General features: G+C 39.0%; 1 protein-coding gene across 1 annotated transcript in view; it reads left to right on the top strand.

The window, feature by feature from the left end:
• SLC16A9 (solute carrier family 16 member 9) overlaps window positions 1-22,282 on the top strand; it is a 58,219-nt gene extending 35,937 nt beyond the window's left edge. Inside the window, exons 4-6 of the mRNA XM_017963062.3 lie at window positions 7,583-7,678; window positions 20,002-20,916; window positions 21,653-22,282. Coding sequence (XP_017818551.1) covers window positions 7,583-7,678; window positions 20,002-20,916; window positions 21,653-21,831 — 1,190 coding nt within the window. The 3' untranslated portion in view covers window positions 21,832-22,282. The remainder of the gene's footprint in view (window positions 1-7,582; window positions 7,679-20,001; window positions 20,917-21,652) is intronic.
• The last annotated feature ends 366 nt before the right edge of the window (window positions 22,283-22,648 follow it).

Here is a 22,648-nt window from a genome sequence, read left to right as displayed (position 1 = left end):
TGGGGAAAGGACCATTGGCTGAGCAGTTGGGTCATAATCCCATATATTACCTGCCCTATGTAAGCCCACTTTAAGGGGAAGCCATGCAGACTCTTCATGTCTCTGACAACAATGTTCAAAATGTATTTCACTTTCCTCGGTGTACAGTTACTTAAATAGATGGCCATAGTTCTCTTTGGGGAAAGACTCAGGTTATCATTCCATATATACAAACTTGTCATGATGTTTGTGGCAATGTCCCTCCTCCTAGAGTCCTGGCCTTTCCTTCAGTTAGTGGATTCCGGGTCAGAAAACAGGCTCAAGTCCGAGGATGTATATAACTCTGATTTGGCAATAGGTTCTGATTCTCAGTGACTAAGAGGAAACGGTCAGCTCATGGAGGGAGCACTGGACTTCAGGTCGGCAGACACAGGTTCTGTGAGTTTGAGCAAGCTCCTTCATCTCCGTGAATGGCTGTACCCTCCTGCATCTGTGAAAGCAGCCTAAGAAACCTACCTCAGATGGGTCTTGTGAGGACTAAATGATGACAAGCAAGATAACAATAAAGAGTTGAGTTAGACTTCAATTAATAAAAATATCTCTCACCACAGTAATTATTGGGGACCTGTGAGTTACTGCTTGCTGGCAAATTATTAATATTTACCACCATCGTTGATTTCTTCACAGTTTTATTTCATCAGTAGGCTCATAGTATAGGGCTCATGGAATGTTTGTGGGATAAATAAATGAGATAATAACGAACACTGGCACTTTCATTCTGGTACCATTTGAAGTAGAGTACCAAATTGAAAAGAAAGTGACAGGAAATTATTACACAGTCTAACATCTTATTCCTGTATCATGAGCTCTTTAGAAAAATAAGAAGGGTTCAGTCTCATGGTAACATTTATAAGATGCAATTCTGTGCAGAATCATATCCTGAAGACTTTCATTTGTCTTTAATGAGCTAGATGGCCTCTTAAGCTAGACAATGTGATCAAGGGAAAGATCAGACACTGACTAGCAGGCAGGTTCTGGGGTTGGACCATGTGGGTTAACCTTCTTTTATCCACTTGCCAGCTGTGTGACTGTAAACATGTTTTGTAACTACTGTTTTCTCATTTTTAAACTGAGCATAATAATAGCACCCATCTTATAAGAGTTTGTGAAGATGAGTGACATAATGCAATGAATGTTAGCTAGCATAAACCATTATCATTTGTTTTATGACCCTGAAAAATTATTCAGCCTCTCTGAGCTTCCATTTTTATTTTTTATAAAATGGCACTGATATGAGTTCATGGAGGTATTGTGACTATTCATGAGATAATGTTTATAAAGAGGCAAACAGATGTTTAATACATATTTGTTCCTTTCTCCTTAAATTCCTTTCTGACCCATACAGCAGTAGTTTTTGGCTACTGAAGAAGCTCTATTGAATCAGAAATATTTATGTAAGAGATTTAAAAATATAGAAAAAGAAATTAAAGTTATTTTGGATATTACAACCTAAAATGTCAAAAGAATACTAAAGTGTATTAAATGATATAATTCTGTTTTACCATTTAATTGATTTTTTCAAAACTAACAATTTGAAAACATGATGCTCTTTTGTTTAGGTTTTTGTAGCTCAAATGAAAACCTGTACCAACTTGTCAGATTGCAGGATTAATTGCAATGAGGAACCTGATACCATATCAGTATAGCTTTTGTACTCTGTTACAGTAAATTCATGTGTTTATTCTGTACTTTGTTTTTGTTGTTGTTTTTTTGAGATGGAGTCTCACTGCAACCTCCGCCTCAGGGGTTCAAGCGATTCTCCTGCCTCAGCCTCCCAAGGAAGCTGGGATTACAGGAGCATGCCACCACGCCTGACTCATTTTTGTATTTTTAGTAGAGATGGGTTTTGCTATGTTGGCCAGCCTGGTCTTAAGCTCCTGACCTCGGGTGATCCACAGTCTTGGGCTCCCAAAGTGCTGGGATTACAGGCGTGAGCCACTGTACCCGGCCTCTGTTTATTCTGTACTTTAAATAGATCTTCATTCAAACCTGATTTTGTAGCATCATGCGTTGTCTATTTGAAAAACATTGGTTTGCTGAGTTATGCAAGAACTTAAAAATGTTAACACATTTCATTGTAACATCACTTTGGTTAATATTACCAACAAGTTCATTAGAAATCTTTATGGATTGGCAAGTGATTGTAAGCCACATGGCCAAATCTGGTAATTGAGGCTCCTGTTTTCTCAATAAAATTACTAAACCGGGGAAAAAGCAATACAGTGGGAGATGAAAATTAGGTGGGTAGGAGGTGGTGGTGCAGGAAATGTGCCTGTAATGATTTGCTCAAGCCTCTTTCTAATAATTTCTCTTTGCTTTTCTGAAAAGCACAACTCAAAATCAATTCCTTGTATTCTCTTTTCTTTAGAATATATTGTTATTTAGCTACCTGATTATGGTTTTCTTATTATTCCCTTCCTGATTTTTGGAAGAATTCCATTTTCTTCCCCGCCCCCGCCCCCCGCCTCCTGCCACTGCCCTTTTTTGGTAATATCTGCGTAGTCCACTGAGAGTGGGGAGGGAAAAGAAACATGTTTGTAGACAGTCTGATTCTCTTACTGTAATTCTGCCAAATGAGATAAAGGGCATTTCCTGTATATTCGCTTTAGCAGAAATAGAGATTTACAAGCCCCCTCTTTCAAAATTGTTGTATAATTGAAGATAATCTTTAAGTGTCATGGATATACAGGTATAATAAGGTACTATGATTTTTTAATGTAGTCTGAGGCAGTATCTACATAATGCCATAATACTCAGGTGAAAATGAAAAAAGTATACCAATATAATGGATATTTTTTAGTACTCATGATAGTGTAGGGGCAGAAACTACATCTTTACATTTTTTTATGTCTCTTAATTTTTACAACTATCTTACAAGATTGTTTTACAAATAAAGAAACTAGGAATTCGAGTTTAAATGACTTTGCCAAAGCCACACAACCAATTGTCTAGTTGGAGGAATATTCTTGAAAATATGTAACTTATAGCACAGCACAATAAGTGCAGTGATGAAGCCAATGTATGTGCGTGTGCAGGGGAGACACGGTGGAGGCTTCATGCTTAATTTATGCTTGAGCTGAGTCTTGAAGAACAGGCAGGAAGTGGTTCAAGTGAATACGGTTGGAAGGGGAGTGGGGATGGTGTGAGGAGGACTTTTCGGTAGCCTAAGTACTCAGAGAAGCAAGATAGAATGGCTAAACAGCAGTCTTTTTATATACATTTGTTAAGGAATGCACAGATGGTGTGAGGAGTTGTAAATATGTCAAAGCATGGTGTGTAACAGAGGCCAGATGCTAACCGTTTTATGTGGTCTTTATTGCAGTAGTATGACATGATGAGAACTGTATGACAACAGTTTAGAAGACAGATTGGTGGGAAAGGTACTGAAGGCTGAGACAGCTATTAGGAGGCCTTAGATGAGACAAAAAAAAAAAAAGATGAGGAGATGAACTGAGGCAGTGTTAGTGCAGAGAGAGACTGAGGTTGACAATTTAGGCCGTGGGTGTGATAAAGAGCTTGATGTCTGGTTTGATGAGAGGACATGAGGGGAAAGAGGCCTCTGAAGTTGTGTCTCCAGTGTGTGAAATGGAAGGTAAAGTGTGGAAAAGAAATGTTGCAACATGTAAATATATTTAGTTTTTACCATTTAAAGAAAGGGAAACAACTATGCCTTACTAATACTGATGCTGTGAATTGTCAGTAGTACAAGTATTTAATTTTAAAATTGTTATACTTTTACTGGAGGTTGGTACACAGAATTTTTTCACTGGTAGGGGTCTGATCCAAACTGGTTGGAGGCCAAGGAATGCTTTAAGGCAGTGGTTTTCAAACTGTTTAATCTTGGGGCCCTTTATATTCTTTTATTTAAGATACCAAGAAACTTTTGATTATGAATATTATACTTAGATTTAGTCTTATTAAAATGTACTGTATTAAGAGATAAGACATTTACAAATCTTTATTTCGCTATTCATTTCAAGAGAAATCTAGTACATGTTAACATAAATATCATATTTATTGTGAAAAATAACTGTTTTCCCAACAAACAAAATTTGGTGAAAAGAGTGCCATTGTCTTACATGTTTGCAAATCTCTTTAATGTCTGGTTTCATAGAAGGCAGCTATATTCTCCTATCTACTTCTGTACTCAATATGTTACAATATGCTTCTTGATTGAAGTATATATGAAGAAAATCTGGTCTCACACACAAAGATGTAATTAGAAAAGGCAAGAGTGTTGAATAGCCTTTATAGGTAACTATAGATATTCCTCTACCGAAACTTGGTAAGTGATAGTTTCCTAAGGATTAATTGCAGTGATGAACCTGATACCGTATCAGTGTACTTTTCATACTCTGTTATAGGAAATCCATTTGTTTATTCCGTGCTTTGAATAGATCTTTACTCAAACCTAATTTTGTAGCTTCATGCATTGGCTATTTGAAAAATATTGATTTGCTGAGTTATGCAAGAACTTAAAAATGTTAACACATTTCATTGTAAAACATCACTTTGGTTAATATTACCAAAAAGCTCATCAGAAATCCTTATGAATTGGGAAGCTGTCAAATGCATGGTGACAGATACAAGTTTTCCAAAATTCTGTTTTTTTGTTTTTGTTTTTGTTTTTTGTTTTTTTTTGCTGGAAAACATGAATCTTATCATTGGTAACAATTACTGCCAGTTGTTTCCCAGCATTGGTTCATTTCCAAGAAAATATCGGCCAGACACCCAAGGTTAAATAACCGTAGTTTGTCTGTCAGACATTGTTTCAAATAAAACGATGTTCTATTTTAAAAGTGGTTATTTTAGCTAGCTAGAAAACAATCACGTAGTGCTTATCCTCGCAGCAATTATTGTAATTCAGGTGAAGCATTGAAAGCAAATGTGTTTGTTTTGACTGTGAGGGTGAGGTGGTGAAGCCTATAAAGTGTCAATTTCCTTAGGAATACCTTAGTTTGTGGTAGGCTTTTTGCAGTTTTACTCACCATCTCTTTTGCACCATCAGCATAAAGGTGAACATAGCGAAAAGAGCAGAGAACATCTCAGTATTATTATAAAAATAGTTTTGACTTGACTAACTTCATGAAAGATCTTAGGGACTGTAGGTACACAGACTTCTCTTTAACAGCTGCTGGTTTAAGGTTGTCCTGATGCAGATTAAGAGAGGGAATCATGCCACCTTTTCTTTCTTCTTTTTTTTTTTTTTGAGACAGAGTCTCACTCTGTTGCCTAGGCTGGAGTGCAATGGCACGATCTCAGCTTGCTGCAACCTCTACCTCCAGGGTTCAAATGATTCTCTTGCCTCAGCCTCCTGAGTAGTTGAGACTACAGGTGTGTGCCATTGGGTGCCTGGCTAATTTTTTTGTATTTTTAGTAGAGATGGGGTTTTGCCATGTTGGCCAGGCTTGTCTCAAACTCCTGACCTCAAGTGATCCTCCCACCTCAGCCTCCCAAACTGCAGGGATTACAGGCATGAGCCACCGTGCCTGGCCTCAACTTTTGCTTTCTGACAAATTTAAAGTAAATGCATTTCAGATTTCTGGTACGTTAAAAAAAAGTGAAGTAATCTTATCTGAACCCTAAGACCTTCAAATCATTTTTAAAAATTCATTTTAGTATAAGATTTAAAGTTTAAAAGTTGCTGTTTAAAAGTTGACAAAAGTTTAAAAGTTGACAAAAAAGTCAACTTTTTTGGCATTGACACTTAGTAATCTGAAATGTCTTTTTTTTCATGTCTTCGATGCTTAACCTTTGACACAGCTCTGACAACGAAATCACAGAAAACATGAATGAATAATGCAAATGTAAATTTGCATTATTTATAATAAAGCCCCCTCCAAAGGCTTGCAGAAATAGTCTTAGTTAAGTTAAGGGTGACAGTTTTTGGCTTCACAAAATTGATTGGTTAGAAACAGTTCTTATTTCATGTTCTGAAGTGTCCTCTGTGTAGTAATGACAACTATATAAATTAATCCAACTCATGCCTTAGATTTTGAAAGTATTTTTTCCCCATAAATGACATCAAAGGGCACTCTATTTTTAAAGGGTTATTTAAAGTCTAATTGTTTTAATCTTTCTCATTTCATTAATAAGACTCTGTATGAGGCCGGGCGCGGTGGCTCAAGCCTGTAATCCCAGCACTTTGGGAGGCCGAGACGGGCGGATCACAAGGTCAGGAGATCGAGACCATCCTGGCTAACATGGTGAAACCCCGTCTCTACTAAAAATACAAAAAACTAGCTGGGCGAGGTGGCGGGCGCCTGTAGTCCCAGCTACTCGGGAGGCTGAGGCAGGAGAATGGCGTAAACCCGGGAGGCGGAGCTTGCAGTGAGCTGAGATCCGGCCACTGCACTCAGCCTGGGTGACAGAGCGAGACTCCGTCTGGGAAAAAAAAAAAAAAAAAGACTCTGTATGCAATCATGGATGATCATCTGAGTCGTAGGTTAAGTGCTGATTTCCTTAAATGTTTATGCAGTGTATTTGTTAAACTCGTATTCATTTAAATCATAGTCCAGGTAGCTATTTTAAGTAATGAAAATGACCTTAATAATTCACGTAATAGGCCATAGTTAAAATTCAGTTGTTAGATGTTAGACTATGGCTCTTCTGTTGTTTTAGAGTGATCCTCAAGAACAGATAATGTTGTGGAAGAAAGGCATAAAGTAAATAAGTGAGGGCCAAAGGAGAGTTATATGAAAAACAAAATGGGGTTGTCAGATTCTTAAAGGGGAAGAAAATATTAAGCTAACAAACAAGAGCCTTGGAGATTATCTGGAGATAAATATTACCCTTGTGATTCAGGAACAGAAATTTAGTTGTAACTTTTTTTGTTGTTAATTATAAAATAATTTCAAATTTACAGAAAAGTGGAGAATAGTATAGCAAACAACCATAGTTGTTAGTATTTTGTTGTATGTGCTTCTTTTTTTTGGTGAGAGTATTTTAAAGTAAAGACATTACTACATTTTACTTCTAAATAAGGTAATATGCACCTCTAAAAGATGAAGACTTACAGATATAAATTTCACTGTGGTGAGATGATATAAGAACCCCACAGGGCCTTCATATTGCAGACTGGGTTGTGCAGGCTAAACTCTAACAAAATAGCTTTGAGTGATCAAGTGTATTTTAAAAAGTTGTTTAGAGGACTTAGAAGAAGAAGAACACTGAGCTGGGGGCAAGGACTTGGAAGAGGTATAGATCTCTAAGGGGCAAACTTGATCAAATTTGCTGTTTTGTATGTGAATTTAGCCATTTTCTCTCTCTCTCTCCATAATGTCTTAATTTACATTGGCATTATTCATTCATGCTTTAGACATTGGATGCTTTTTCACTTGACCCTGATCTAGGGTGTGGGGTGAAAAAAGAGGCTGCCCAATGGTGTCTATTGGGGCTACACACATGGAAGGAATCTAGGAGTCTGTAACAGTTTTAGCCAGCGAATAATGGAATGCCCTATTGGACATACTTGTTTTTCCTTTTTTCTCTTGCATTGTTGTAATGCAGTGTCTTAATTTATGCAATGTCTTCTCATGCTTAGGTCTTGGATGTGGTTTATTATACACTGCAACAGTGACTATTACGTGCCAGTATTTTGACGATCGCCGAGGCCTAGCGCTTGGCCTGATTTCAACAGGTAAATTTTCAAATTGAGTACAGTATTGTCACCATTCAGTATGCTAAACAAAGTAAAAAGTTACCAAGCACAGACATGTTTAACCAATCATTACCCAGCTACCAATCAGGTAGCAAAATAATTTCTTTACTTCTAGAAGGAAAGTTTATTTTACACCGTAAATATGGCAGTGACTTTCTTTTTTCTTTTTTCTTTTTTTACATTATAAATTTTTATGTCTTATATGGGATGTTTTCTAAAATATATAGCTCTTCTAAAATTGTAAACTGATATTTAGTATAACATTAATAAATTTTTACATGGACACCTATGATTGTCAAAGCACTTTTAGAAACTTAAATTTAAATGACCATAAAACTTGAAAACTAGTCTTTATGATATTTTTTAAAAAGCTATTTTTTCATCCATTGTATTTGCTTCCTGAAAGTCCAGACTAAACCATCTCATTATTTGTTATTTATTATTATTATATTTTAAGTTCCGGGATACATGTGCAAGAACGTGCAGGTTTGTTACATAGGTATACATGTGCCATGGTGGTTTGCTGCACCCATCAACCCATGATCTACATTAGGTATTTCTCCTAATGCTATCCCTCCCCTAGCCCCCACCCCCAACAGGCCCAGTGTGTGATGTTCTCCTCCCCATGCCCATATGCTTTCATTGTTCAACTCCCACTTACCACCGAGAACATGTGGTGTTTGGTTTTCTGTTCTGTGTTAGTTTGCTGAGAATGATGGTTTCTAGCTTCACTCATGTCCCTGTAAAGGACATGAACTCATTCTTTTTTATGGCTGCATAGTATTCCGTGGAGTATATGTGTCATATTTTCTTTCTTTTTTTTTCTTTTTTTTTTTTTTTTTGAGATGGAGTTTCACTTTTGTTGCCCAGGCTGGAGTGCAATGGCACGATCTTGGCTCACTGCAACCTCCGCCTTCCAGGTTCAAGCAATTCTCCTGTCTCAGCCTCCTGAGTAGCTGTAATTATAGGCATGTGCTACCATGCCTGGCTAATTTTTTATATTTTTAGTAGAGACGGGGTTTCTTCCTGTTGGTCAGGTTGATCTCGAACTCCGAATTTTAGGTGATCTGCCCTCCTTGGCCTCCCAAAGTGCTGGGATTACAGGCGTGAGCCACCACGCCCCCCCTATACATGCCACGTTTTCTTTATCCAGTCTAACATTGATGGACATTTGGGTTGGTTCCAAGTCTTTGCTACTGTGAATAGTGCTGCAATAAACATACATGTGCATGTGTCGTTATAGCAGAATGATTTATAATCCTTTGGGTATATACCCAGTCATGGGATTGCTGGGTCAAATGGTATTTCTAGATCTAGATCCTTGAGGAATCGCCACACTGTCTTCCACAATGATTGAAGTGTAAAAGCATTCCTATTTCGCCACATCCTCTCCAGCACCTGTTCTTTCCTGACTTTTTAATGATTGCCATTCTAACTGGCATGAGATGGTATCTCATTGTGGTTTTGATTTGCATTTCTCTAATGACCAGTGATGATGAGGTTTTTTTTTCATGTTTGTTGGCTGCATAAATGTCTTCTTTTTTTCTTTTCTTTTCTTTTTTCTTTTTCTTTTTTTTTGAGATGGAGTTTCGCTCTTTTGTCCAGGCTGGAGTGAAGTGGCACAATCTCGGCTCACTGCAACCTCCACCTTCCAGTTTCAAGTGATTCTCCTGCCTTAGCCTCCCGAGTAGCTGGGATTATAAGTGCCCACCACCACGCCCAGCTAAGTTTTGTATTTTTAATAGAGACAGGGTTTCACCACATTGGCCATGGTGGTCTCAAACTCCTGACTTTGTGATCTGCCTGCCTCTGGCTCCTAAAGTGCTGGGATTATAGGCATAAGCCACTCTGCCTGGCCAGATGTCTTCTGTTGAAAAGTGTCTGTTCATATCCTTTGCCGCTTTTTGATAGGGTTGTTTTTTTTTCTTGTAAATTTGTTTATGTTCCTTGTAGATTCTGGATATTAGTCCTTTGTCAGATGGATAGATTGCAAAAATTTTCCCCCATTCTGTAGTTTGCTGGTTCACTCTGATGATAGTTTCTTTTGCTGTGCAAAAGCTCTTTACTTTAATTAGATCCCATTTGTCTATTTTGGCTTTTGTTGCCCTTGCTGTTGGTGTTTTAGTGATGAAGTCTTTGCCCATGCCTATGTCCTGAATGGTATTGCCTAGGTTTCCTTCTAGAGTTTTTATGGTTTTAGGTCTAACATTTAAGTCTTTAATCCATCTTGAGTTAATTTTTGTATAAGATGTTAAGAAGGGGTTCAGTTTCAGTTTCCTGCATATGGCTAGCCTGTTTTCCCAACACCACTTGTTAAGTAGGGAATCCTTTCCCCATTTCTTGTTTTTGTCAGGTTTGTCAAAGATCAGATGGTTGTATATGTGTGGTGTTATTTCTGAGGCCCCTGTTCTGTTCCATTGGTCTATATCTCTGTTTTGGTACCAGTACCATGCTGTTTTGGTTACTGTAGCTGTGTAGTGTGGTTTGAAGTCAGGTAATGTGAAGCCTTCAGCTTTGTTCCTTTTGCTTAGAATTGTCTTGGCTATATGGGCTCTTTTTTGGTTCTATATGAAATTTAAAGTAGTTTTTTCCAATTCTGTGAAGCAAGTCAATGGTAGCTTGATGGGAATAGCATTGAATCTATAAATTACCTTGGGCAGTATGGCCATTTTCACGATATTGATTCTTCCTATGCATCAGCATGGAAAGTTTTTTCATTTGTTTGTGTCCTCTCTTATTTCCTTGAGCAGTGGTTTGTAGTTCTCCTTGAAGAGGTCCTTCACATCCCTTGTAAATTGCATTTCTAAGTATTTTATTCTCTATGTAGCAATTGTGAGTGGGAGTTCACTCATGATTTGGCTCTCTATTATTGGTGTATAGGAATGCTTGTGATTTTTGCACATTGATTTTGTATCCTGAGACTTTGCTGAAGTTGCTTATCAGCTTAAGGAGATTTTGGGCTGAGACAATGGGGTTTTCTAAATATACAATCATGTCATCTGCAAACAGAGGTAATTTGATTTCCTCTTTTCCTATTTGAATACACTTTATTTCTGTCTCTTGCCTGATTGCCTTGGCCAGAACTTCCAATACTATAATGAATAGAAGTGGTGAGAGAGGGTATCTTTGTCTTGTGCTGGTTTTCAAAGGGAATGCTTCCAGCTTTTGCCCATTCAGTATAATATTGACTGTGGGTTTGTCATATTTTGAGATATGTTACATCAATACCTAATTTATTGAGACTTTTTAGCATGAAGGGGTGTTGAATTTTATCCAAGGCCTTTTCTGCATCTACTGAGATAATCATTTGGTTTTTGTCATTGGTTCTGTTTATGTGATGGATTATGTTTATCGATTTGTGTATGTTGAACCAGCCTTGCATCCTAGGGATGAAGCCAACTTGATTGTGGTGGATAAGCTTTTTAATGTGCTGCTGGACTTGGTTTGCCAGTATTTTATTGAGGAAATTTGCATCAATGTTCATCAGGGTTATTGGCCTGAAATTTTCTTTTTTTGTTGTGTCTCTGCCAGGTTTTGGTATCAGGATGATGCTGGCCTCATAAAATGAGTTAGGGAGGAGTCCCTGTTTTTCTTTTTTTTTTTGAGACGGAGTCTCGCTCTGTCGCCCAGGCTGGAGTGCAGTGGCCAGATCTCAGCTCACTGCAAGCTCCGCCTCCCGGGTTTACACCATTCTCCTGCCTCAGCCTCCGAGTAGTAGCTGGGATTACAGGCGCCCGCCACCTCGCCCGGCTAGTTTTTTGTATTTTTTAGTAGAGACGGGGTTTCACCGTGTTTGCCAGGATGGTCTCGATCTCCTGACCTTGTGATCCACCCGTCTCGGCCTCCCAAAGTGCTGGGATTACAGGCTTGAGCCACCGCGCCCGGCCTCCTGTTTTTCTATTGTTTGGAATAGTTTTAGAAGAAATGCTGCCAGCTCCTCTTTGTACCTCTGTTAGAATTTGGCTGTGAATCTGCCTGATCATGGGCATTTTTTTGGTTGGTAGGCTATTAATTACTGTCTCAATTTCAGAGCTTGTTATTGATCTATTCAGGAATTCGACTTCTTCCTGGTTTAGACTTGGGAGGGTGTATGTGTCGAGGAATTTATCCATTTATTCTAGATTTTCTAGTTTACTTGTGTAGAGGTATTTATAGTATTCTCTGATGGGATTTGTATTTCTGTGGGATCAGTGGTGATCTCCCCTTTATCATTTTTTATTGTGTCTTTTCTTATTTATTTCTTTTCTTATTTATTAGTCTGGTTAGCGGTCTATCTATTTTGTTAATCTTTTCAAAAAACCAGCTCCTGGATTCACTGATTTTTTCTTGAAGGATTTTCCTTGTCTCTATCTCCTTCAGTTCTGCTCTGATCTTAGTTGTTTCTTGTCTTATGCTAGCTTTTGAATTTGTTTGCTCTTGCTTCTCTAGTTCTTTAAATTGAGTTGTTAGGGTGTCGATTTTAGATATTTCCATTTTCTCCTGTGGGCATTTAGTGCTATAAATTTCCCTCTAAACACTGCTTTAGCTGTGTCCCAGAGATTCTGGTTCATTGTGTCTTTGTTCTCTTTGGTTTCAAAGAATTTTTATTTCTGCCTTAATTTTGTTATTTACCCAGTAGTCATTCAGAAGCAGGTTGTTCAGTTTCCATGTAGTTGTGCAGTTTTCAGTGAGTTTCTTAATTCTGGTTCTAATTTGATTGCCTGTGGTCCGAGAGACTGTTTGTTATGATTTCTGTTCTTTTTCATTTGCTGAGGAGTGTTTTACTTCCAATTATGTGATCTGTTTCAGAATAAGTGCTATGTGATGCTGAGAAGAATGTATATTCTGTTGATTTGGGGTGTAGAGTTCTGTAGATGTCTATTAGGTCTGCTTGGTCCAGAGCTGAGTTTAAGTCCTGAATATCCTTGTTAATTTTCTGTCTCATTGATCTGTCCAGTGTTGACAGCGGGATATTAAAACCTCCCACTATTATTGTGTGGGAGTCTAAGTCTCCTTGTAGGTCTCTAAGAACTTGCTTTATGAATATGGGTGCTCCTGTATTAGGTGCATGTATATTTAGGATTGTTAGCTGTTCTTGTTGCATCAATCCCTTTACCATTATATAGTGCCCTTCTTTGTCTTTTTTGATCTTTGTTTCTTTCAAATTTGTTTTATCGGAGAGGATTGCAACCCCTGCTTTTTTTTCCTTTCCATTTGCTTGGTAAATCTTCCTCCATCCCTTTATTTTGAGCCTACGTGTGTTTTTGCACATGAGATGGGTCTCCTGAGTATAGCACACCGATGGGTCTTGACTCTTTATGCAATTTGCCAGTCTGTGTCTTTTAATTGGGGCATTTAGCCCATTTACATTTAGGGTTAATATTGTTATGTGTAAATTTCATCCTGTCATTATGATGCTAGTTGGTTATTTTGCCCATTAGTTGATGCAGTTTCTTCATAGTGTTGATGGTCTTTACATTTTGGTATGTTTTTGCAGTGGCTGGTACCTGTTTTTCCTTTCCATATTTAGTGCTTGCTTCAGGAGCTCTTGTAAGGCAGGACTGGTGGAGACAGAATCTCTCAGCATTTGCTTGTCTGTAAAGAATTTTATTTCTCCTTCACTTATGAAGCTTAGTTTGGCTGGATATAAAATTCTGGGATGAAAATTCTTTTCTTTAAGAATGTTGAATATTGGTCCCCATTCTCTTCTGGCTTGTAAGGTCTCTGCAGAGAGATCCGCTTTTAGTCCAATGGGCTTCCCTTTGTGGGTAACCTGACCTTTCTCTCTGGCTGCCCTTAATATTTTTTCTTTCATTTCAACCTTGGTGAATCTTATAACTATGTGTCTTAGGGTTGCCCTTCTCAAGGAGTATCTTTGTGTTGTTCTCTGTATTTCCTGAATTTGAATGTTGGCCTGTCTTGCTAGGTTGGGGACATTCTCCTTGATAATATCCTGAAGTGTATTTTCCAAGTTGGTTCCATTCTCCCCATCACTTTCAGGTGTACCAGTCAAAAGTAGGTTTGGTCTTTTCACATAGTCCCATATTTCTTGGAGGCTTTGTTCCTTTTTATTCTTTTTTCTCCAATCTTGTCTTCACACTTTATTTCATTAAGTTGATCTTCAATCTCTGATATCCTTTCTTCCACTTGATCGATTTGGCTATTGATACTTGTGTATACTTCATGGAGTTCTCATGCTGTGTTTTTCAGCTTCATCAGGTCATTTATGTTCTTCTCTAAACTGTTAGCAATTCCTCTAACCTTTTTTTAAGCTCCTTAGCTTCCTTGCATTGGGTTAAAAAATGCTCCTTTAGCTTGGAGGAGTTTGTTATTACCCACCTTCTGTAGCCTACTTCTGTCAATTCATCAAACTCATTCTTCATCAGTTTTGTTCCTTTGCTGGCAAAGAGTTGTGATCCTTTGGAGGAGAAGAGGCAGTCTTGTTTTTGGAATTTTCAGCCTTTTAGTGCTGGTTTTTCCTCATCTTCATGGATTTGTTTACCTTTGGTCTTTGCTGTTGGTGACCTTTGGATGGAGTTTTTGCGTGGTCATCCTTTTTGTTGATGTTGATGCTATCACTTTCTTTTTGTTAGTTTTCCTTCTATCAGTCAGGCCCCTCTTCTGCAGTTCCGCTGGAGTTTGCTGAGGGTCTACTTCAGACCCTGTTTGCCTGGGTATTACCAGCAGAGGCTGGAGAACAGCAAAAATTACTGCCTGCTCCTTCTTCTGGAAGCTTTGTCCCATAGGGGCACCTGCCAGATATCAGCTGGAGCTCTGTTGTATGAGGTGTCTGTCTACCCCTGCTGGGAGATGTTTCCCAGTCAGGAGGCATAGGGGTCAGGGACCCACATGAGAAGGCAGTCTGTCGCTTACCAGAGCTTAAGCGCTGTGCTGGGAGATCCGCTGCTCTCTTTAGAGCTGGCAGGCAGGAACGTTTAAGTTTGCTGAAGCTGCACTCATAGCCGCCCCTTCCCCCACATGCTCTGTCCCAGGGAGATGGGAGTTTTATCTATAATCCCTTGCCTGGGGCTGCTGCCTTTCTTTCAGAGACATCCTGCCTAGAGAGAAGGAATCTAGAGAGCAGGAGTGGCTTTCAAAAGTCTCTAAGATATCTAATTTGGGGGCATTCAATGTCCAACATAACATATGAAGAGAAAGCTTATGGGCCCAGTAAATTGAGAGTCACATGCTGGTGAAGACTTTGCTAAAAGAAAAAGCAAGCGCTTCTAGAAAGCACTTTATCCCTGAAAAAGGTAGGAGAAAAGGAAGGAAAATGAACATCCCTAAGGCCACTGTCAGAAAGACTGATGCTGATCATGTCTCCACCTCCTTGTAGTGTGGAACTTACAATTTTTCTAAAGTACTGGTTTCTCAATACCTCTCACTGGCCTATGTGCATATGCAAATGACAGGCTGTTTACTCTTGTTATTCCTTTGGTAATCAAGAGATGATCACTGAGGGGGGAAATATAAAATACAATTTTTAAATATAAAAGCATTCTGGACATATAAAAGTGGTATTTCAGTTTTCAGATGAATTTTTTAAAGTTATGTACAGTTCTTATCAAAATGTATGTGGCCAACATTTCCTGAGTTTTTTAGGACATAGAGTTGCCAAGTTATCAAAAGTTGTAAATTTACATATGCTTCTTGCTGGTAGGTGGGTGACCCTGGAAGGTCAGGCTTTTAGCTAGGCTGAAGAACGTCGGTAGTTATTCTGGCAACAGGATCCAAACTAATATTTTGTTCCTGAGGCCAACCGAGTGGCAACAAAGTGATTCGTGGTTGAATTGAATCCAGCTGGATATTTCTCCAGCGTATTTTAAGAAGCACTGCCGGCCGGGCGCGGTGGCTCAAGCCTGTAATCCCAGCACTTTGGGAGGCCGAGGCGGGTGGATCACGAGGTCAGGAGATCGAGACTATCCTGGCTAACATGGTGAAACCCCGTCTCTACTAAAAATACAAAAAAACTAGCCAAGATGGCGGAGCCTGTAGTCCCAGCTACTTGGGAGGCTGAGGCGGAGAATGGCTGGAACCCGGGAGGCGGAGCCTGCAGTGAGCCGAGATCACGCCACCGCACCCAGCCTGGGAGTACAGCCAGACCTCGGCCCCAAAAAAAAGAAGCACTGCCTGGTGAGAAGTGTGAATTGTGGTCTAGGCGGAGACAAGGCCAGAGTCAGAGGATATGGCTAAGGCAGTGATGGGAGAAAGGATGCAGACACAGAAGATGGGGAATCCAGAGTAGTTGGATTGCAGTTTGCAGAACCTGTGAGGATCTTCTAAAAGTGTAGGAAGGACTGTGAGAGTAGGTATGGCAGCTTCAAGGATAGTGGGTCTCAGCTGTACTATATTTTTTGTAGAGGCAGCATGACGTCGAGTTAGAAGCACGACCTGGATCCATACTGTCTAGTTTTGAATGCTCCTTCTGTCACTCACTAGCTATCTGGTGTTCGACAAGTTACTTAACTGTTCTGTGCCTCCGTTTTGGAACTGTAAACTGGGGATAATAGTATGTTGATGAAAAGAGTCAAATTCTTTAAAATATTTGAATTTTCATTAGTAACAAGTGGCCCGTGACACAGTCCCACGAGATTCTGTCTCAGGTGGTCAGGCTAAACTTCATTTTATACATTTTAGGGAGACATAAGACATCGATCAATACATGTAAGTTGTACATTGGCTTGGTCTAGAAAGGCAGGACAACTGGAAACAGGGGTGTCCAGGTTGTAGGTGGATTCAGGAATTTTTTAATTGGCAGTAAATTGAAAGGATTAAGTTATTGTCTAAAGATCCTGATTCAATACAAGGGAATGTCTGGGTTAAGACATGGGGTTATGGAGACCAACAGTCCCATTATGCAGATAGAATCAGTAGAAGGGAGTATTTCTTATCAGACTTAAAGAATGTGTTCTTTCAATCTTAAGGTGCCTGTTTTAATGTTAATACTGGTCAGCTGTGTCTGAATTCCAAAGAGGGGAGAGTAAAATGAGGCATGTCTAGCCCCCATCCCTCTGACCTTATCATGGCCTGAACTAGTTTTTCAGGTTTACTTCGGAATATCCTTGGCCAAGGGGAGGGTCCATCAGCTGGCTGGGTGGCTTAGAATTTTATTTTTGATTTACAGATAGTACCCATCACATTGGGTTATCGGACATATGAAAGGGATGTATGTGAAAGGCACATGACAAGAGCTCTCAAGTGTTAGAAGTTGTAATTCTGATCTAGGTTTCCCTAATGTCCAAATTTATTTGTTTTGAAGGTGTTGGGAATTGCATGCTGTGACAGATGATCTCGCTTTTCACTCAGTCTTGAGAGGAGGGCACAGGGGCCTGGTCCATAGCACACTAAATAAAAAATGAAGCAACTATGGACAGTCAAGATTGAAAGGAGTTTTCAGTTTCAACTCACAGGGAGCTAGGTGAAGGGAAATTAGGGAGAAGTATGAACCCACCTTCAGTCAAAGATATGATAAACAAAACAAAAGTCACAGTAGAGTTTTTTAAAAATTAAAAAGAAACCCCACATCCAAACACTTGAAATATTGTGATCTAGTTGAAAGAAAGGAATGTGGGCATGAAATAAAGGTTTGGGGGAAGCGATCTTCCTTCATAGTGAATGGGAGTTGGTCCAGAAATGCCCATGGGCCAAATCTGGCCTACTGCTGGTTTGTGTATGATTAACAAGCTACGATTGCTTTTTACCTTTTTAAATGTTGAAAAAAATCAAAAGAAGAATATTCATAATATGTGAAAACTAGGTGCAATTTCCATTTCAGTGTTCATAAATAAAATTTTATTATAACACAGCCATACTTGTTTTTTTATGGATTGTCCCTGGCTGGTTGCATGCTTCAAGGGCAGAGTTGAGTGTTTGGGACAGAGATTGTACACCCTCTATGCCTTAAATATTTACTCTCTGATCCTTTCCAGAAGTTATTGACCCCTGGTATTAATGGGTTAAAGCATGGCTGTATTTCTCACTGCTTCGTGTTCCCTGAACACCATTTAATATTTTCTCTCTTTGTAATAATGTATAACATGCATGGAAGCATAATTAGTTTTATTTCACTTAACCCTTTGCAATGATTATATTAAAATTAGGATGTTCTTTTTGAAGACTAAAAATTACAGTTTTAGCTATTGCATGCAGGGCTTAATACCTAGGTAATGGGTTGATAGGTGCAGCAAACCACCATGGCACACGTTTACCTATGTAACAAACCTGCACATCCTGCACATGTATCCTGGAACTTAAAATTAAAAAAAAAAAAAATCACAGTTTTGCAGTTTGCAAAATTCCACCAGGAAACTCTAAATTACTCTTCAATACCCTGGGGGGAAAAATCCTGCATCTTTTTAAACCACAGACATGTTCTTGGGGGATGAAGGCTGAGGAAACTAGCCTCCAATGTGTAATTTGATTTTCCCCACTCTCTCCTATCTTATGTGTTCAATAAATATCTGTTGAATTGATTTTCATCATGTTGACAGATAAACTTGGTTGGCAAGAATAGGAAAGTTGTTTGTTTATTTGTTCTATGTGAAAATATAGAACTTTCAAAACACCTAGAGCAGTTTTAAGTATCTAATGATGTGGCACTTTGTTAGAATCTGTACAAAGAAATGTTAGGCAAAAATCACAAATTTATAGTTAATGGGTACTAATGCAGCCAGCAATACATGAGGTCACCCTGCTGTTTTTAATTCTGTCAGTGTGTTTTCTGTAGCATTTTAAAGTTTTACAGTATATGCCACATTTAATGAGAGAAAGAAAGGATTACATTTTTCTACTGTTACTACTTCTCAGTAGTTAGCAAAGAGATACTCTCTTAGCAGTCTATTTTAGCTGCCGTTACATTAACATGAGACATTAATATTTGCAAAGTTTTTTTTTCCTTTGGGAATGAAGGGGTTAACTTTAAAAAATGTTAAGAAGGGACAACTGAGGTCCCAAAGAAAATATTTTCTTACAACTCTAAGGCAGAGCCATTTGGCTATTTAGAAGAATTGTTTTATAAGATGGGTTTTTATAGCAATCATATCCATGCAATCAGTGATGCCTCTGAGCTTGGTCCTATTGGCATCTTCATGAGGTTATAATGTAATTTAATACTGACCATCTTAAACACATGATCAACTTTTTCAGACTATTTTTTCCTGATTTTTCACATGACATTTCCCAACGACATTTAAATTTTAAAATGCTCTGTTTTTAAAGATTGAAATCAGAAACAGATGAGAACAGTACCAATTGATTAGGCTACCATAACTTGGCAACACTGTATGTTTAGTGTGATCAGTGCTAAAAATGTGAATTATTCACAGTGTTACACAGATGTATAAACCAGCATACTTTGTAATTTAAATACCCTAAAAATTATACTTTTCTCGTAAGTGTATTAATGCATGAAAAGTGTGAATCACTCATTCTGGTGATTCAGCAATGGATTTGAACTATCAAGCCATTTTAAATATCCTTAAACTGCAATATACTGTTTTTAAAAAGTAAAATATGAAAATTTACTTTTCTGGAATAAATATGTTGAATGAAGCCTGACACATAATAAGTGCAAAGAAAGTAGTTTCATGATGATACTTTGTTTTGGGGTTTTTTTGTTTGTTTGTTTGAGACGGAGTCTTGCTCTGTCACGAGGCTGGAGTGCAGTGGCGCAATCATGGCTCACGGCAACCTCTACCTCCTGGGTTCAAGTGATTCTCCTGCCTCAGCCTCCCGAGTAGCTGGGACTACAGGCGTGTGGCAACACGCCCAGCTAATTTTTGTGTTTTTAGTAGAGACGGGGTTTCACCATGTTGGCCAGGACGGTCTCGAACTCCGGACCTCGTGATCCACCCGCCTTGTCCTCCCAAAGTGCTGGGATTACAGGCCTGAGCCACCGCGCCCAGCCAATGATACTTGTTAAGAATATGGGCTATTGGGGTCAAACTGACTGAGTGTGAATCCTATTTATGTTCTTTACAGATTTTTGATCCATGGCAAATTTCTCAACCATTCCAGCCCTAGGTCACTTTATCTCTAGATTGGAAATAATAATAGGACCTACTCAACGGGATCAGTAAAAGCATTAAACATGATTGTGCAATGTGAAGTGCTTAACAGTGTCTGAGCTGCAACTTCTAATTCTTAAATGTTCTATCAGTATTGCTATATTATTGTTATTATTGTTATCTTCTATCTTTACTATGATTTTAATATAAAGTTACATATAAATGCCAGTGTAAAAAATAAATTGAATTGTGATACTACAAATTCTAATCCTGAGAGCCTGAGATTACGAGGTTGAACAGTTCCCGTTCCCTTTTTAGGTTCAAGTGTTGGCCTTTTCATATATGCTGCTCTGCAGAGGATGCTGGTTGAGTTCTATGGACTGGATGGATGCTTGCTGATTGTGGGTGCTTTAGCTTTAAATATATTAGCCTGTGGCAGTCTGATGAGACCCCTCCAATCTTCTGATTGTCCTTTGCCTAAAAAAATAGCTCCAGAAGATCTACCAGATAAATACTGCATTTACAATGAAAAAGGAAAGAATCTGGAAGAAAACATAAACATTCTTGACAAGAGCTACAGTAGTGAGGAGAAATGCAGGAGCGTGTTAGCCAATGGTGACTGGAAACAAGAGAGCCTACTTCTTAAAAACCCCACAGTGACACACACAAAAGAGCCTGAAACGTACAAAAAGAAAGTTGCAGAACAGACATATTTTTGCAAACAGCTTGCCAAAAGGAAGTGGCAGTTATATAAAAACTACTGTGGAGAAACTGTGGCTCTTTTTAAAAACAAAGTATTTTCAGCCCTTTTCATTGCTATCTTACTCTTTGACATCGGAGGGTTTCCACCTTCATTACTTATGGAAGATGTAGCAAGAAGTTCAAATGTGAAAGAAGAAGAGTTTATTATGCCACTTATTTCCATTATAGGCATTATGACAGCAGTTGGTAAACTGCTTTTAGGGATACTGGCTGACTTCAAGTGGATTAATACCTTGTATCTTTATGTTGCTACCTTAATCATCATGGGCCTGGCCTTGTGTGCAATTCCATTTGCCAAAAGCTATGTCACACTGGCGTTGCTTTCTGCGATTCTAGGGTTTTTTACTGGTAATTGGTCCATCTTTCCATATGTGACCACAAAGACTGTGGGAATTGAAAAATTAGCCCATGCCTATGGGATATTAATGTTTTTTGCTGGACTTGGAAATAGCCTTGGACCACCCATCGTTGGTAAGATATTTATCTTAAAGTCATCCCATTTTACTGTTCTTCCCTGTCATATCTCCAGATATAGAAATCCAGATTGTAATAGTAGCACAAATTTGTACAAAATAAATCTGCATGGAACAGCTCATGGTAATGATTTATTCAAGACTGCTTTGATGTAATTGAGAAAGCCTGTATGTATGCTCTGGGATTTGTATTCACTCTACATTTGGGAGAAACTCAAAGTGCCTGCTTATTCTTTTTTTTTTGAGACAGAGTTTCACTCTGTTGCCCAGGCTGGAGTGCAGTGGCGCAATCTCAGCTCACTGCAAGCTCCGCCTTCTAGGTTCACACGATTCTCCTGCCTCAGCCTCTGGAGTAGCTGGGACTGCAGGCACCTGCCACCACGCCTGGCTAATTTTTTGTTTTTGTTTTTGTTTGTGTGTGTTTTTTTTAGTAGAGATGCGGTTTTACCATGTTAGGCAGGATGGTCTTGATCTCCTGATCTCGTGATCCACCTGCCTTGGCCTCCCAAAGTGCTGGGATTACAGGCATGAGCCATTGCGCCCAGCCTGCCTGCTTATTCTTATCCAAATATTTGAGAGATTCTCTTCTTCTAACTCCCAGTAAACCACGTTGGAAGTAGTAGAGTAATATATATCATAATTATAACTATATCTAAAACTGATGAAATTAGGGTGTGGGCTGGATATTCGTACTATTTCCATGAAACTTACTTTTTTTCTTACTGTCTTTTCAGGTTGGTTTTATGACTGGACCCAGACCTATGACATTGCATTTTATTTTAGTGGCTTCTGCGTCCTGCTGGGAGGTTTTATTCTGCTGCTGGCAGCCTTGCCTTCTTGGAATACATGCAACAAGCAACTCCCCAAGCCAGCTCCAACAACTTTCTTGTACAAAGTTGCCTCTAATGTTTAGAGGAATATTGGAAGACACTATTTTTGCTATTTTATGCCATATAGCAATGATATTTTAACAGATTCTCAAGCAAATTTTCTAGAGTCAAGATTATTTTCTTATAGCAAAATTTCACAATGGATGACTCCGAGTGAATTATTATTGTTTTTTACATATCCTTTTTTTTATGTAGTGTATGCGTAGCCTCTATCTCATGTATTTTTTTCTCTTTCTCCTCCCCGCACCATCAATGGGACTATTCTGTTTTACTGTTATTCACTAGTTCTTAACATTGTAAAAAGTTTGACCAGCCTCACAAGGCTTTCTCTGTGTAGAGAAGTATAATTTCTCTGCCGCCTCCATTTATTCCACTGCAAGGCACCTAGAGAGACCACTCCTATTTTAAAAGTGACGCAAGCAGCATGATAAGATATGTGTGAAGCCCACTAGGAAATAAATCATTCTCTTCTCTTTTTTTTTTTTTTTTGAGACGGAGTCTCGCTCTGTCACCCAGGCTGGAGTGCAGTGGCCGGATCTCAGCTCACTGCAAGCTCTGCCTCCCGGGTTTACGCCATTCTCCTGCCTCAGCCTCCCGAGTAGCTGGGACTACAGGCGCCCACCACATCGCCCGGCTAGTTTTTTGTATTTTTTAGTAGAGACGGGGTTTCACCGTGTTAGCCAGGATGGTCTCGATCTCCTGACCTCGTGATTCGCCCGTCTTGGCCTCCCAAAGTGCTGGGATTACAGGCTTGAGCCACCGCGCCCGGCTCATTCTCTTCTCTATGTTTGACTTGCTAGTAAACAGAAGACTTCAAGCCAGCCAGGAAATTAAAGTGGT

The sequence above is a fragment of the Papio anubis genome, chromosome 11 (assembly GCF_008728515.1).
Source record: "Papio anubis isolate 15944 chromosome 11, Panubis1.0, whole genome shotgun sequence".
In the NCBI taxonomy this organism is placed as follows: domain Eukaryota; kingdom Metazoa; phylum Chordata; class Mammalia; order Primates; family Cercopithecidae; genus Papio; species Papio anubis.
The sequence above is the reverse complement of the archived record's forward strand: the minus strand, read 5'-3'. Positions and strand labels throughout refer to the sequence as shown.